At 35.2% G+C, this 15885-nt stretch overlaps 1 protein-coding gene across 1 annotated transcript in view; it reads left to right on the forward strand.

The window, feature by feature from the left end:
* Positions 1-2074: 2074 nt before the first annotated feature.
* The window catches only part of LOC108763780 (hemicentin-2), an 84028-nt gene continuing 70217 nt past the window's right edge, over positions 2075-15885 (forward strand). Inside the window, exons 1-3 of the mRNA XM_018511650.1 lie at positions 2075-2150; positions 4765-4897; positions 10578-10786. Coding sequence (XP_018367152.1) covers positions 2075-2150; positions 4765-4897; positions 10578-10786 — 418 coding nt within the window. The remainder of the gene's footprint in view (positions 2151-4764; positions 4898-10577; positions 10787-15885) is intronic.

The raw sequence follows: 15885 nt of genomic DNA on the forward strand, positions 1-15885 counted from the left end.
TATATGTGTGTATATATACGTATATACATATATGTGAATTTAGATCGATGAAAATTAATTTAATTAAAAAAAGAAATCCTATATTCGATCAAAGCAGATCTCAGTGCTCGCTCAATATTTTCTATATGAAATTATATATATATCCGATTCTGTGCAACTGCGCGCCGAAATATTTTTCGGTCTTTAAACGCATTTATGAACAGAACCAGAATATCACTTATTAAATTGACAAGCAATTTAATAATTTTTTTTTTATACTAATAAGCATTTTTTATACGAATATTAATTATAAGGTAATGATAAATTAAAAAGAATTTAAATCTGCAAATATAATTTTATTGCGAAAAAATGCATGCTTGAATTATTACGTGATGAAGAAAATTTCGTTATTCAATTAATACGTATCACTTTTGAGACATTTTAAATCGAGCTATTGGCGGAACTCGTATGAAGTTGAAGGCATTAATCCTAAAACACACATCTTCTGAAAAATTCTGAAAACATCATAGGTGTCTGGAAGATCCACTGTAACTTTAATAGGCTGTAACTTCGTTTGAGGTTAATATTTTTAGACTCCCTTTTTGATTTTGAAGCTCTGAGATTTAGGTATATACCTACAATTCCAGAAAGTGTTATGTATTGTCAAGTTATGAAATAAAACTTTCCTTTGTCCTTCCTTTATGTACGGGGCAAGCAAAATTTTGATTGGGTCTGAGAGACCTATTGTGTGTGTGTTTTAGGATTAATCCTCGGAGAGAATGCTTCAAACAATGCACATGAATGCGAGATAATTATTTTTCTAACGCGAAGGGGAGACATATATAAAGTACATGTGTCTCGAAAGGTATGAACTTTTGCTGGAAGTGTGACGAAAACACGCGTTTTCTCGATGTGCAGAAAATACGTTGTCTCAGATCCCAGCGGAGCGTGAGAGCTTATATTAGATACCAGACGCGACGACACAGTGCATTCTCGCGGATGTCCCGGTAAGAGGAAACGACAAGAGAGCAGGGTCGACTGGCAAAAGAGAGAAATATTCTAACCATCAACGACATCGGAAGCCATTACGCGCATCGAACAACGAACATGCGCAACAAAACTGCTCGCTGCGCCTGTCGACTCGATGAAATCATCCGCCGTTAAAGTGCACGACCTAGTCCACGAACAGAGATCTTCGTTGCATCATAGAGGCGAATGAAAAGGCAAGAAAAAAGAACTCGCCTCGGGGAACGCGATACGCTGAATCAAGATTTCTAATTCCGTTGTGGCTTTAAGCCCCGATTTTTAGGTAAATTCGTGGAAATGTTCGTGAGATGCAATTGCATAAAAGAAACTTGGTGGTCTACCACACACGATGTTAATCCGATCAGTTGAAAAAAAACCGGTATTCTAATTTTCCTCGAATTTACGAGCATATCGCATGCTGTCAAAATCGATTTTTCAAATTCACATTTGCTCTGTTAATCCTCTCAATGGACTTTACCATTTTATGACCATTTTTCGGCTTCATGGAAACGATTACAGAGAATTTCGTTTGACTAATAATGCAATGTTATGTATCCAGTTCGATTTGTGTATATGCAATAGGAAAAAAGACAATTTAAAAAATTTATGATTTTATCGAAATAATAATATTGTATAATAATTATCGGAATTATAATTATATTTATATTTAAAGAAAAAACAATTTTCCGAATGTATAATTTTATTAAAATTCTATATTATTTTGATAAAATTATATTCGGAAAATTGTGTTTTCTTTTTAAATATAAATACAATTGTCATATGATAATTTTTTTATTGGTTTTATTTCCACTTTTTTATATTGATTATAATTATTATATTTTTAATATAAATATTATTATATGTGTAACGAAATGTGAGAGATAATTATTTATTGTTAACGTTCTTCTTGCAATATTTGAAATACTTACATATCATAAAATGTCTGTACATCAAGAACGCGGAGTTGCATTGCGAACTTGTAAACGTCACATGCATCGCTTATGCATTTTTCCGAGATCTAGCACAAGTATTGTGTACGGATGGATTTTTTCCGTTACATAAGGAAATAATGGAGACCAGCGTATACGCTTTCAGGACTGACATAGAAGTGTATAGAACAGAGGCGTTTTTATCGAGCGGCCAATGTAATTGTAAAAAAATGTTATTTGTACTAGACTTGCTTCGTGGAGTCCGCAAACGAATGCTTTGCACTTTAGAAGTCTCGCGCAAATTTTGTTTCCGGTAAGAGGCATTCTGATAAAACTTCGCCGGCCGATATTTTCAACGCCGGATATCTCGTCGATCGCGGCTAGAAAAGAGGAAAGGTCCATCGGCGACACAGCGAAATGTCGAGGCGAGCACGAACTCCAGCGATGACGTTCCCTGAAATAGCTCCATGAATAGCCCGAGATTTTCCATCGTCACCGCTGCGTTCGCAAACGTTGAGAGAGAACAAGAGAAGAGCAAAGAGAAAATGCGTTAAATAAATGACGATTATTTAATTTCGTACAAAAGAATTGCTGGCACGCTTTGTAACGCAAACAACTCTCACGTGATGCTCCCTCAACGTTCCGAATTTTATCTTCGGTGTAGCACACTGAATTTTTACGGCCTTATTGCGGCGTATCTATGCGCGAATGCATCGAAGTTTTCGTATGGCTCCGTACAATATACACCCGGGAATGTTTTATCGAAGGTATAACTAAAAGCGCCTCTCAGCCTTTATTTCACGAAGCGGATGTAAAATGTCTGGCTCGTAATACGTGCAATAACAGCTGTTATTACATATGCTGCTGTAAAATCATTTAATGAGAGAGAATAAAAGCCGCGTAACTGCATAATATACGAAAAAAATTAATATCGTTTCATTTTGTTTCTTTTACATAAACGTCGGTATCGATGCGCCTATTCTTTAAATGTAACGCTATTGTTTAAACAGCGAATAAATTAATTCAAATTAATGAAGGTGTTTATCCTAATATCAAGCGCGGTTGCACATGTATTGGCGTGAACGGATAATAATAATAGGCTGATACTTATCGTATTACGCGGGCATTCACGAATCATCGAATTATATAATCATGGTGAAGCTCGCTTGGAAACGAAACAAATGCGATATGTAATTGCATACAAAGTGAAAAATTATTCTGATAGAATGAATTCATTTATATGCCGAGCGAGTAAATTGCATTTTTATCAATATGTGAACATATCGCATTTGACCGTGCGAGCAACATTTTTTATATCGTACGTGATACAGAATAACGACCTCGTGATCGTATACAAAAATCGCATTAATTTCGAGAAACAACTTTTAGAAAAATCTGACCGCATAAGTTTTAATTAAATATTTCAATCAACTTAATCAATCAACTTAAACTGTTATTGTCGTTGTTGGTACTTTTAACGCGTTACTGAGGAAAACAACTTTCACCACAAAATTACATGGAAAGAACGATTTTACTGAAATATCTAAAAATTTACCTAAATTGAGATCTGAAAATTTTGTTTGGACCATCAAAAATAATAATTATGTAGGATACTCGAACTGATTGCTAGAATGTTAAAAGCTTTTTGTCCACAATGCTTCACCGTTCTACATAATTATTTTAACAAAATTGTTTTCAGATCTGTACCTAGTTAAATGTTTAGTTTAGATACTTCAACAAAACTATCCTTTCCATGTAAAAAACAATGTTATTAACAATATCTTTATTTTTAGTATATGTGAGAAACACAATCAATATCAGAAATTTAAACGTCTATTACGGTCGAAGCTGGATCTTCGTTGCTTTAAATAATTCATCTTGAATTACTAATATATATTATATATGTACTCTTACATATATACCATATTGTAGTCTTTTTCCAACTGCGCGCCGAATTGTTTTTCCAGACTAAATAAACGCAATTAAAACTACTCTAGTAATCGCGAATTAAAATTGACAAGCAATTTTAATAATTTGATGGCCTCGGTGGCTTAGGACGCTCGTACGATTTACAAGAGATCCGGGTTCAAGTCCCGGCCGAGGTAATATTTTTCGCAATAAATTTATTAACAGTTTTAATACATTAACATCTTTATAATATATGATGCTTGATGGTAGCATCAAATTATTAAAATTGCTTATCAATTTTAATTCGCGATTACTAGAGTAGTTTTAATTGCGTTCATTTAGTCCGGAAAAACAATTCGGCGCGCAGTTGGAAAAAGGCTACAATATGGTATATATGCAAGTACATATATAATATATATTAGTAATTCAAGATTGAATTATTTAAAGCAACGAAGATCCAGCTTCGACCGTAATAGGCGTTTAAATTTCTAATGTTATTAACGTTGTTGATATTTTTAAATGTTACAAGTCGTCAACTGACGAAAGTAACTTTTGTAATGCTAACAAAAGAATTTAATATTTAAAATCACACGGAAAAAATAGTTCTGTTGAAGTATCTATCTAACTAAATATTGATCTGAAAATAATTTTGTTTGTACCATCAAAATAACTACTCATATTCAAACTAATTGCTAGAATATTAAAACTTTTTATAGCATTGTTATTAACGTGTCTTAAAAGCGTTCTGCAGAATTAATTCCAACAAAATTATCTTCAAATCAATATTTAATTCAGTTTTTAGGTATTTCAATCAAACTGTCTTCTCTCCGTGAAAATAGATTTTTTCGTTTCCTAATCGTATTTTTCGAAAATGCCTTTCGCCGTTAACTGCGTCTAACTATTTCCACGTTTCTGTGTTTAGTACCCATATCACACATCGTGGCACTGGTCGGAGATTCCGCCTATCTTCCCTGCGACATATCAACCACTCACGAGGGGGACTCCGTGCATCTTGTGCTCTGGTATCGCGAGGATCTTGGTACATCAGTTTACAGGTAAAGTGCAATCAATCCGTACACAGGCGAACGTGCGCACACGCCGGGCATACATAGGACACGCACGTATGTACAGCGATTTGCAAGCTACTGCTGCTACTGGTCGTAACAGGAACGGATTACAAACAGCCCGTCGGCACAATGCGAGATTGGTAGTCCGCTTTTATCCGAAAATTGTCTTCGAACTCGATTTTCCTCCTCGCTCGGCTCAAAGAATGCATATCGTGTTTGCGATCAGGAGTCACCGTTGAATATTGCATAAGTATCGATTTGTAGGGATTGTTAAAGAAAGGAAACGAAGCGTCGGGACATTGTCGAGAAACTGCGCAATTAGCATTTTCATGGGCGCGACGAATTAATTATATTGAAAATGTGATAAAAAATTGTGTCAGTGTTACTGTTGTTATATACCATTTATCATTGTTATCACTGTTGTCACATTAATACGACCGTATTCCATGAAAAGTCGCGCGGTTATATTAGTGTTTATATCCCTGATCAATTATGCGGTGTCGACTCGCGTTCTGGTAGAGACAGGGGAAGGTTCAGAATGACGCTTTTTTAATCGCTGTTTTGGATTCAGTCCAAAATAATATGGATTGGATTTCGCGGTTGTGTTATGTAACCCGTTACATCGTGATGCACATACTAATGACAGATAGTATCGCGATGTAATCGAAAATATATGTCTACGAAAAATGTTAAAAAAAAAAAAAAGAAAAATGAGAAAAAGTGAGAGAGAAGGAAAAGAAAAATTGCAGTGCAAATATTTTGCGCTTGCACATCGCGAATGCTTGCGCAGTTATTTGGGATATTGCAAACAGATTTAAATGTTTCCCATGATTTTGCATCAGATTTTAATTACACGTCACATATGCCGGCCGTCAGATCGCTTGCTGGCGATATGGCCGCGTTGCGCGGTTTTTCCGTGCTCACCAGGGAAAATGCGATGAACGTGTTCATAGATAACGAAATTTCGCGACAGTTTCATCGACGCGTAAACGCCGGCGCGACGTCTTAACTGAATTAATCCCAGTGAACAATAAAATTGCGTCCGCCCTGCATTTCCCTATCGCGGCGCGATTTTAATTTTCCCTCACGTACTCCATAAACTACGTGAACTATGTGGAAAACAAACAGATTGTTCCTTATCTCGAGATTTTTGCTAATTTGCATACGCGATATTGGGATTAATTATTACCGTCGCGTTGAAAGTATCTTAATTTAGTATCGAACGATGAAATTAAAAATTATATATTCGCCAATAATTTATTTACGAAATTCATTAACACGTTATTTGTCTAACGAGTTTTGCATGTTTTATACTAAGAGAAAAATTTTTAATTTTTGTGACTATAATTATGTTATCATTATTATTATTCTTGATATAACTAATTATTACTGATATCATTACTGATTAATTATGATTATTACTATAAGAATAATTATATATATTTGTTGATAGAATTAGGGGTAATATAGATATAATATAGACCAACGAATATATATATATATATATATATATATATATATATATATTTAATTATAATTGATAGTCATTTTTTGAACCAACTATAATATTGTTTCAAAGAATGTATGTATATGTGATTTGGTGATAGACCTATATTATATCTAATTCTAAAATAATTATTATTAATATTAAAGCAGTGTAATTATGGTAACATGTAATTATAGACACAAATATTAAACATTTTTCTTTCAGTATACTATTTGCACGCCACAATATAATTTTGTTTAGTATAGAATAGCAAATAACACAAATAGCTAGATAATTATTATTACCTAGCTATTTATGTCGTTTAAAAAATATACCATTCATATTCAATATTATATTACACGATATTTCATTGTTATATTTTCTGGTAATGAACACATTATGGCGTATACAGTAAGACACGTAAAACTCGTTAAGCAGACAATGTGTTAATGAATTTCGCGAATAAATTATTCGATGTCAAAATTATTCGATACTTAAAATTTCATATTATTATTAAATTTTACAATTACCTTTTACAAGCATTTCAAATAACTTCGATAAGCAACCACAAGATTGCCACTAAAGAATCACAGATAACTACCACAGCAACCAAAAGTAATAGGAGACAAACTGAGTATTGCAAACTGTTGTCAATAATTTTGATAATATCATTAAAGTGAGAGATCAATCAGTCGTTTTCACCACGACGATAACAAGTTCAAAGGTAGGAGCAATCGCCTTTGTTTTGACGCTCGCCCGACCAAACGCTTGTTTCTCTCCTTGACTCACAGTCGCACAGTCGCCTAGCCGTTTCGAACAAGTCTCATGGCACCATTGTCACGCTCCGGACGTTTCGAAGTTGGGATCGTTTCGCGTTTCGCACGTGTATTTCCCGTTGAGATCGAATCTCGCTTCGCGACTTGGCATTGACAATATCGAATAGAGAATGATCGTTGTATTTTTCATTGTGTTCCTCTTCGAAATACGTCTGTACGTACGAATTGTGATCGCGTCGATAGTACAATCAAGTGCTGGATCTTCCATGAATCGATTTCATAGGGAACTCAAATAACCGAAGCGTGATGATTTCGGATTTGATGTGCAGATCTACAACAGAACTAAGGCTAGACATCTCGGTGTCCGAGGCAAAAGAAAAAAAATAATAATCAAAAAAATTCTTTTACGACATGTAAAATATAACAAAAAATAATATTGGTCGCGAATGAATTAAAATATATAGAAATTTATATTGCCATTTTTGCGTCCCTTCCAAGCAAACACCAAGTACATGTAGTCTTAGTAATCTGTTAGTTATAATTCCCTATTCAACAATATAACTGTGATATAACACGTTTATATCATAGGTATATTAGTGGGGTATTATAACTAACAAGTACGTTACATGTAACTTTGAGTTTGCTGAGTTTAAATCTTTTACACACGGCAAGTTAGTCACATTCTAGTTTTCCAGCTCCGATATTGAGGACTTACAATTAAATGCGTTAATATGAAAAATTCATCATCGCACATGCAGAGAGCAGAATGAAAATGGCAAGCGGTAAGTAGCTTAGTTTTTACAAAATGGAGAAGAATCGTAATCAGATATAGTAAGAATTTACGAACGAGAATCGCAAAGCGAGCGGAAGGTATAAATAACTAATTCATCCCGCGGCTCTCTCGTTAATCCTTCGACAAATCCTAACTCTATTTTAGATCCTCGCTTTTTATCAAAATTATTGTACGTCGACGTTGTATTGCATTTTTCATAAACAAGCCTCTCTATCTGCAACGCAGATTAGCAGTGGCTGTATTATGGTTAAGCACTTAACGGTGTGCTTAACATGCAACTCTCGCCCCCGCCCACACCATTATCCGCTTCCTTTCATAGAAAAGCAGAAACGCCGGCTGACGCTGGAGTGTCCTCAGCTCGCGATTTTAAAATCCTTTTCAAACGTTACGATACACGTACTGAGAAGCTCGTCACGTGGTAGCGTAACGGATCTTAAAAAGCAGGAAAAATAGCAACGGCGCTTTAAGCGGATTCGTTCGTTCGAATGCCGCGTGGATATATACGCGTTTGTTCGCGGCGTTAAGTAGCGAAATACTTGCATTTTCCCAAACAATAACAATCGGGTGAATGGGGAATACGAACGACAAGCCGGATCCGATATTTGCAACCCGGAATGTTAATAACATTCGCATTAATCGCGCAGATCAGCAGAATTTGAGAAATTTTATTTAAAAACTGCAACGCAATCCGTGTCACATCATGTAAATCATTAGGCGGTAATTAACGGCGAAAGAGAAACGCAATCGCCGTGAAATGAAATCAATTATAGCTGTATAATTATTACAATTTGATAGCGTTCACGGCTTGAAATAATGATTACCCGTATATAATGATCAGCCGAGGAACTTTAATTATGTGCCAATTACAACGGCCGCGATAACGCGCCGGGGTTAGGACGCGATTTAAACTATGCAGTGGGAAATCCCCTCGTGGATTTTAATTTATTCCTTCCAGTGTGGACTGATGAATTCGTCCATGGCTGCCGGTCGCGGTGGAACAACGCTCATAAACATTAATCGAAATTACCGCGATAATGACACACCTGCCGTTAAAATCGCCATCCGAATCGCACGTATCTTTTAAAATTAAGCATCGACTCGTCCGATTGATAATTGACAAATACAATACGAGTATATGTGACCGTCCGCGTTGTCGATGGAAAATCGTTAAAGTCTGTAGCAGCGAAATCCGTTTGCAATTTTTTTTTGTGCCTTCAATGCCAAAATTTTGATATTTAAAACGTCAAGATTGAATGAGCGGCCTGATAGTACGATAGATTTTCTCGTTAAAAATATATCACTCATCTCTAAAAATACATTTATTTTTGCGTATTTATTATATCTTAGATACATATATCTTTATAGCTTACTTTGATCTAACTCTATTTCAAAGTAGGTGCCGTTTAAAATTAATTGAAGAACGATTTTGTTATCTGTCATCTTTACTAGAGCTTAATTTATCGGAAATTCTTTATTTTTGATATCTATTTAGAAACTATAAATGTCGCGTCATCTTCTTTTAAGAAAGATTAACGATAAAAGCGTCAAAAAAATTATCATTAAGAAAGTAAAAATAGAAGGCAAAAATAGAACACTCTGTTCAATATCTTTAATGCCTTCGCCTCGCCTCCGTCAGACGCCCGGCGTCTTTGCAGAACTTTTTACGCCGTTTTAAATATCTTCCTTGTATCGAATCAAATGGCTTTGAGCGAAGCTCGTCCGATAAAAAAAATAAGATCTCGCGACAAAAACGCGAAAACTTCGTTGTATGACGGGATCGCGCGGGGAAAGAGAAAAGTTAGCGGGTCGGCGCAAAACCGACGACGCGACATTGCGGCGACGGGGAAATCTCTGTTTTACGGGAATGGTAAAACAATCGGTTTTTCAGTCCGTTTCCTCAGTACAAACATTCGCCACATTTTATGTTTACAACAATTCCCGTAACGAGTATTTTATCTACCATGAAATTATTCTCACTATAATTCATCGGACGCATTTTTCAGATATTTTCATTCGTGCTTATTATTGTAGATGACACATATCGTAAACTGTATAATATAGCATTTCGAAAATCTGTCTGTCGGATTATTCACATGACTGTAAACGGCTGGCCGCGTCATAAAATATTCTTGCGAAATGCTGTGTACATAATAATACAACATTTTGCATGACCTACATTTTTTAATGACGTTACAAAAGCATTTATCTTGATGAATGGAATTTTATTCGCACTTTTTAATTCCAACACAATTTAATCTTCCGATTCGCATCTCTGAAACGGAAATTATCGCATTATCATCATCATTATTGCATACTAAATTCATTTACACGTACATTTTAATATGTAATATCAAAAGGTGAGAGAATTTATAATTTAGCGACATTAATACGATCAAATTCTCTGCTAAAATACTTTTGATACAGCTTAATATTATAAGCTCCCTTTTATCCGAAAACGGGAGGAGAGAAACGAATACGCATTCATTATAAGTATTCCTCTTTATTGTTCGTGAGGCGGATTGTGCATTTTTTTAAAGAAGATTAACGTAAAACAGCTCACACCGCCAATACCTGATTCGCCCATTTATTATCGATATGATTTTTTCGTTACAGCATCGACGCCAGGAACCGGGAATTTGGGGTCGCTGAAAGATGGTCGGACAACAGCGTATTCTCGAATCGCGCCTATTTCATGCTGGACAAGCAACCGGCGCAACTAGGCGTCGAGAACACGAGAGAAGAGGACGCCGGTATCTACAGGTGTCGTGTCGATTTTCAAATTGGCCAGACGAGAAACTCCAAAGTCAATTTAACGGTTATTGGTAAGGTTTATTTGAATTATTCATTTGCTCGATGAAAGGTAGATATGTAATATTAGACGTGTACACGGAGAGAATTTTCTTTTAAAATTTACCCTGAAAATATGGTAGTTGTAGCACAATATTTTGAAGATTTTTACTATGCACTTTAGTAAAATTAATCAAACTTATTTTATACTTTATTGCAGTTTTATTAATGAATGAGAGAGCTTTACATTAAAATTCTTCGAAATACAATGTTGTATTCCACAACTGTCATATTTTTAAGGTAAACTCTAAGAAAAAAATTCTCTCCGTGATAGATATATGTACATGGATAAATGTGTATAATAAATAGGATAGATATATGAGAAGTAGAGAGAAAATTTTATTGAAACTTAGAAAGCCATTTCTCAAATACGTAACACTATAACGTTGTTCTAAGCAATTTAACGTAATTATCAAAGTAACATCATTTACATGCGATTGCTCTTGTTATTCAATTAAGTTTAACCAATAAATTAGGCAGAATAGCTTCGTTTAGATTATACGCTCTTTTAGATATGAAGAAGTTTAATTGCATACAGTCACGTTTTACAGTGGATCGTAATGTAAATCCAAGATGTAAATTGGAAGGGTTTTGTATAACTGCATATACAATAAACATTAGTGTATTGCGGTTGGAACGAGCCAGACGTAAATTTGGCAATTTCCATCTTGGATTCGCGTTATTATTCGAAATGCAATGTCGCAGAAACTCTCTGCTCAGTTTCCTTATTCTTGTACGTAGTAATGAGAAAATGTTCAGAAAGATTGTTCCAAGTAGCCGGAGCCAATTGTAACTTTGCCAAAGCTTCTTCTTGTACATAATTACCGTTTTCATTAATACCCAATTAGCCGCTCGAACACGAACTACTCGACGTGTATTGCGATTATGCTAAAAATGACACAAAAGTTTTACGAGCTTCGTACAAGTACCGCCTTAAAGTTACGTGTCGCCGTACTTTCGCAACTTTACTCTTATAAAACCATCGTAAGGTATTGCGAGTGCTTAAGGCGGGAGTTATAAGGATCAACTTGAGACTCATTGCCCGAGGTCGGCGAAAGGAACCTTTACTGATATTAAAGCCATTTGATGTTTGAGAAAATATGGCAAGTGACCAACAGGTTGCAATCCAGTACATCGGCGATAATTACGTATTTGTCGCTTTTATATAACGTGATCTGATAAAATCCGATAAATCCGATTTATCGGACATACATATCGGTCAAGAAGATACTTGCATAATATATAATTTGAAATTATTATTGAAATATTATTGTTACTTTTATTTTTTGTAAAATTTCACTTCTTGAACGTTTCGACAAAATTCCGATTACTATCTTTTCATATAAAAAGGTTTAATTAAAATGCATGGATTTAAAATGTCATCTTGTCTACCTCAAGTTATCATAAGCTCTGGTAAAAATTTTAATTAGAGCAATTTTTAAAACTTATTTTTTTCAAATTATGTTTTAATATTACGCCTTATACTTCTGAACTACGTTTCTCGTTGTCGTTCGACGTGACGGGCATTTTCAGTGCGCCAACAAAAGAATCGTAAAACAGCAATTAAGCAACGTAATAAATTTGAAATAAAGTAAGCCACCATCGAGCGAGCATATACGGGAGTAGAGGAGAGAGAGAGAGAGAGAGAGAGAGAGGAGGAGGAGGGGGAGGGAGGGAAGGAAAGAGATAGAAGACAGAGGTCAAGAAGAGAAAAAGGAATCCAATTAACATCCTGTTGAAAAGTTATGAAAACGCCAACGGGATAGTACGCGTCACCTCGGGATTCGCCGTTGGCCGGCATGTGCCAAGGAATTTTTCCTGCGGGGTAATTAGCTCCCCTGGCCCCTCTGACTCGCCGACATTTCACACGTCCTTGCTACGAGCTTGCAGACACTCCAACCGTTGGTAAACCTTTTCCAGATGAACGCCAATTAACGTGCCTTTACTCTCATCGCGTTTTCACCAGTAAAATTGCACATCATTCTCTCGTCGGTTTCCTTTTTTTCCTTTAACAAAAGATGTTACAAAACAATTGGACGAATATATTCTTCTTTCGCGTCTGATGAAAAGTATAGAGAGAGGCTATTGAAATTCAGACCCATTTGATCCATTCAGATCCCATTTAAAGTTAATTGAAAAATGCTTTATCGCGAGCTTTTATTTTAGGCAAGTGCGCACTGTAGACTAAAGTGTCGATCGACTGTTGTGTCGTTTATGAAAAATAATGGGGAAAAAAAAGTGTGTCATACCTATGTATACGATTACAAACATTGTCGAGGACTTTTCATACAAAAGTCGACCGATATTTTATCCATATCATATGTGCCCTAAAAGAAAGACCGATATTCTTAGCCAGTTTTTATTTTATGATTGTCTTAAGTAATATCTTAAAATGTTAATACGATTCTGTGATTGACCTATATATGACATTTTAAGAGACTACACTTTAGCAGTTAAATATAAACATCGACTACGAATATCGGTCAAAAGCAGTAATATTGCTAAAAGTATATTAATGCACATGATCGCGATCGTCATCGTGTTGCGATGAAGAGAGTCTGCTCGCGAGATAAGTGAAAATGGGGACGCCGTTAAATGTTGCACTCGTGGAATTTAAATCGCTCTCCTTTACAGCCGTGTTCGCGTTCCATCACATATTTGCATGTCGCAACCGTCAAAGGCTCGAGCCTTTGCATCGGAACTGGCGAGGCGAGAACGAAGCAAGGATATATATTTGAATCAGATGTACTATCGCGACAATGTCAGAGAGAGTATAATGGATCAGGGAAAGATGGAAGCGACTCGACCATTAGTAGTGTGAATTTGCTTTCTTAAGATCACATATTTTGTATCCGGAGATATACGACAAAACAGATATATTAAAATTAAATTAAGTTTTTAGTAAACCCAAAAGTGGAAAAACATTTCTTTATCGAAAATACATTCAATATAAACATATTACAAGATTAAAGAAATATCATTTTATTTTTATTATTTAAAACATAGTATGAAAGAAAAAAACTTAAATAAGCATATATTAGGTGTTAAACTTAATTCCTGCCGTTTTTCGTCTCCAAAATTGATTTGTTTCGAAGGGAAGATGAATGAATACCTCAATCGAAGTAATTTCCTCCATTTTCTACTTTATTACTAATTAATAATACTTTATTAATAATACTTTGATTAAGGTATTTCCCTTCGAAACAAATCAATTTTGGAGACGAAAAACGGCAGGAATTAAGTTTAACACCTAATAATTAAATAATGTTATAATAAACAATAATATATCGTTCTTCTCTTTATTTAAAAAATGGCACAACAATAAAATTAAGTTTTCTAGAAAAGGGGAAAAAACATTATTCAATTTGATAAAAAATTATTAACTGATCACGTAATATCGCACAAAAAGAATGTATTCTTAATATAATCAAGTGTTATTTTTATCATTTTTGTTTTATTATCTTTTTTGAGTTGTGACTTCTGTAAACTATTCTTTTTATTATGATGATTTCGACGATTTGTTATGAAATGTTAGTTTATTTGTTATGATTGATAAAATTATTTATTTTAAATTGGAATATAACCAATCGTACACTGTATTGTATAATGTAGATATTCGCTTTAATCCAATACACAAGATTATTTCGAAGTCTTCTTATCGACGCCACAGACGTTCGTAAATATCCAACCTGTCATATTTTTCGCCGAGAACACCGGTGGCTGTATCGCGACGGACTGCCTGAGTTACCGTATCGAGGAACTTTGTGTTTGACAGTGGTTTCCAACAAAAAAATAAAGAGAATAAAGGAGGGTGAAAAGTTTTGTACAGACGGGAAGCAGACCTTTGACCCGACGTTAAAGCTTTGGTAAACGAGAGCATTTATCGTAGCAAGACGCTGCGTCCCCTTTCGGTCGAACAAGAAATACAAGGTATTCCAGTTCCGAAAGTATAGAATGTAATTCGATAAATTTTCCGCGCGGTACCGGCGATTTCACGAGGTCCATACTTCGCAATTCTGTCAGCCAATATTGACATTTCAATGTGGGTAACGCGCGCGCAAGTACACATAAATTTTGTGTATTTTATAATTTTGCAGAATAATAATGATACACGTTATCGGAAAACATTTGCAATTATTTCGTTGCATATTATTTAATATAATTATTGAATTAATGTTTTTCGGCTATTAATTACTGCAGGCGTAACGATGTTCATAATTTAATTATCGTGTAATGAAACAAAACGGTTTCCAATCCCATATTTAATTTTAATAAAATTTAGATTACGAACAATTAAAAAATTTTATATTGCAATAAAAAAAGATAATAGCTTCAATATGGTCCCAAAGCGGTACCTAAAGCCCGCTCAACTCGGTATCTATATCAGTTCTCGTTTAGAAGCAGAGATATTATATCATGCTTTAGGATTTCATAAAATACGGGCGAACTGAAGATAAGGTGGTTCCCGAGTAACCAACCAGGGGAACCAGAAATCGGTGTAAAAACTCTAAAGAAATGGCGGTTCTTCGCATTAAGACTTCCTCGAAGTCGAGCTACAGAAAACGAGCGCATTTATCTTCTCAAACCGTTGTTTCTTTAAAGTAAGGAAGGGATGGAATGGCAAAAGCTGCGCGAGTAGAGATTTTTTGTTACGGAAAGGACAATACATAACTGGGTAATACCCACGTCTGCGCGGACCTACCATCGTTCGCTTTTGTCGATCTAACTTTGTAATCGCGATAATCGAAGTCCCACAGTAAAGGCAAACGAACTATCTGCCGCTTTTCTCGGGATGAGAACGTAGTTCCGTTTCGTAAAGCATTTCTATTCCATCTGTAAAACAACAGATAATATAACATTCTCCCATGTGCATAGCATGTGACATTGTCTCACTTCACGTCTCTTCACACTATCTGATATCGTTGAGTCATGGAAACTCCATTTTCAACACGCGACAACACATCGTCGTTGCGCATTCAACAATAAACACGAAGTTTTGTTTACCGCTTTTAAAGAAAATATTACGTTTCAAGCTCGCATCGTATAACGACCCTGGCACCCGCATTTACTGCAT

The sequence above is a fragment of the Trachymyrmex cornetzi genome, unplaced genomic scaffold, assembly GCF_001594075.2.
Source record: "Trachymyrmex cornetzi isolate Tcor2-1 unplaced genomic scaffold, Tcor1.1 scaffold383, whole genome shotgun sequence".
In the NCBI taxonomy this organism is placed as follows: Eukaryota; Metazoa; Arthropoda; class Insecta; order Hymenoptera; family Formicidae; genus Trachymyrmex; species Trachymyrmex cornetzi.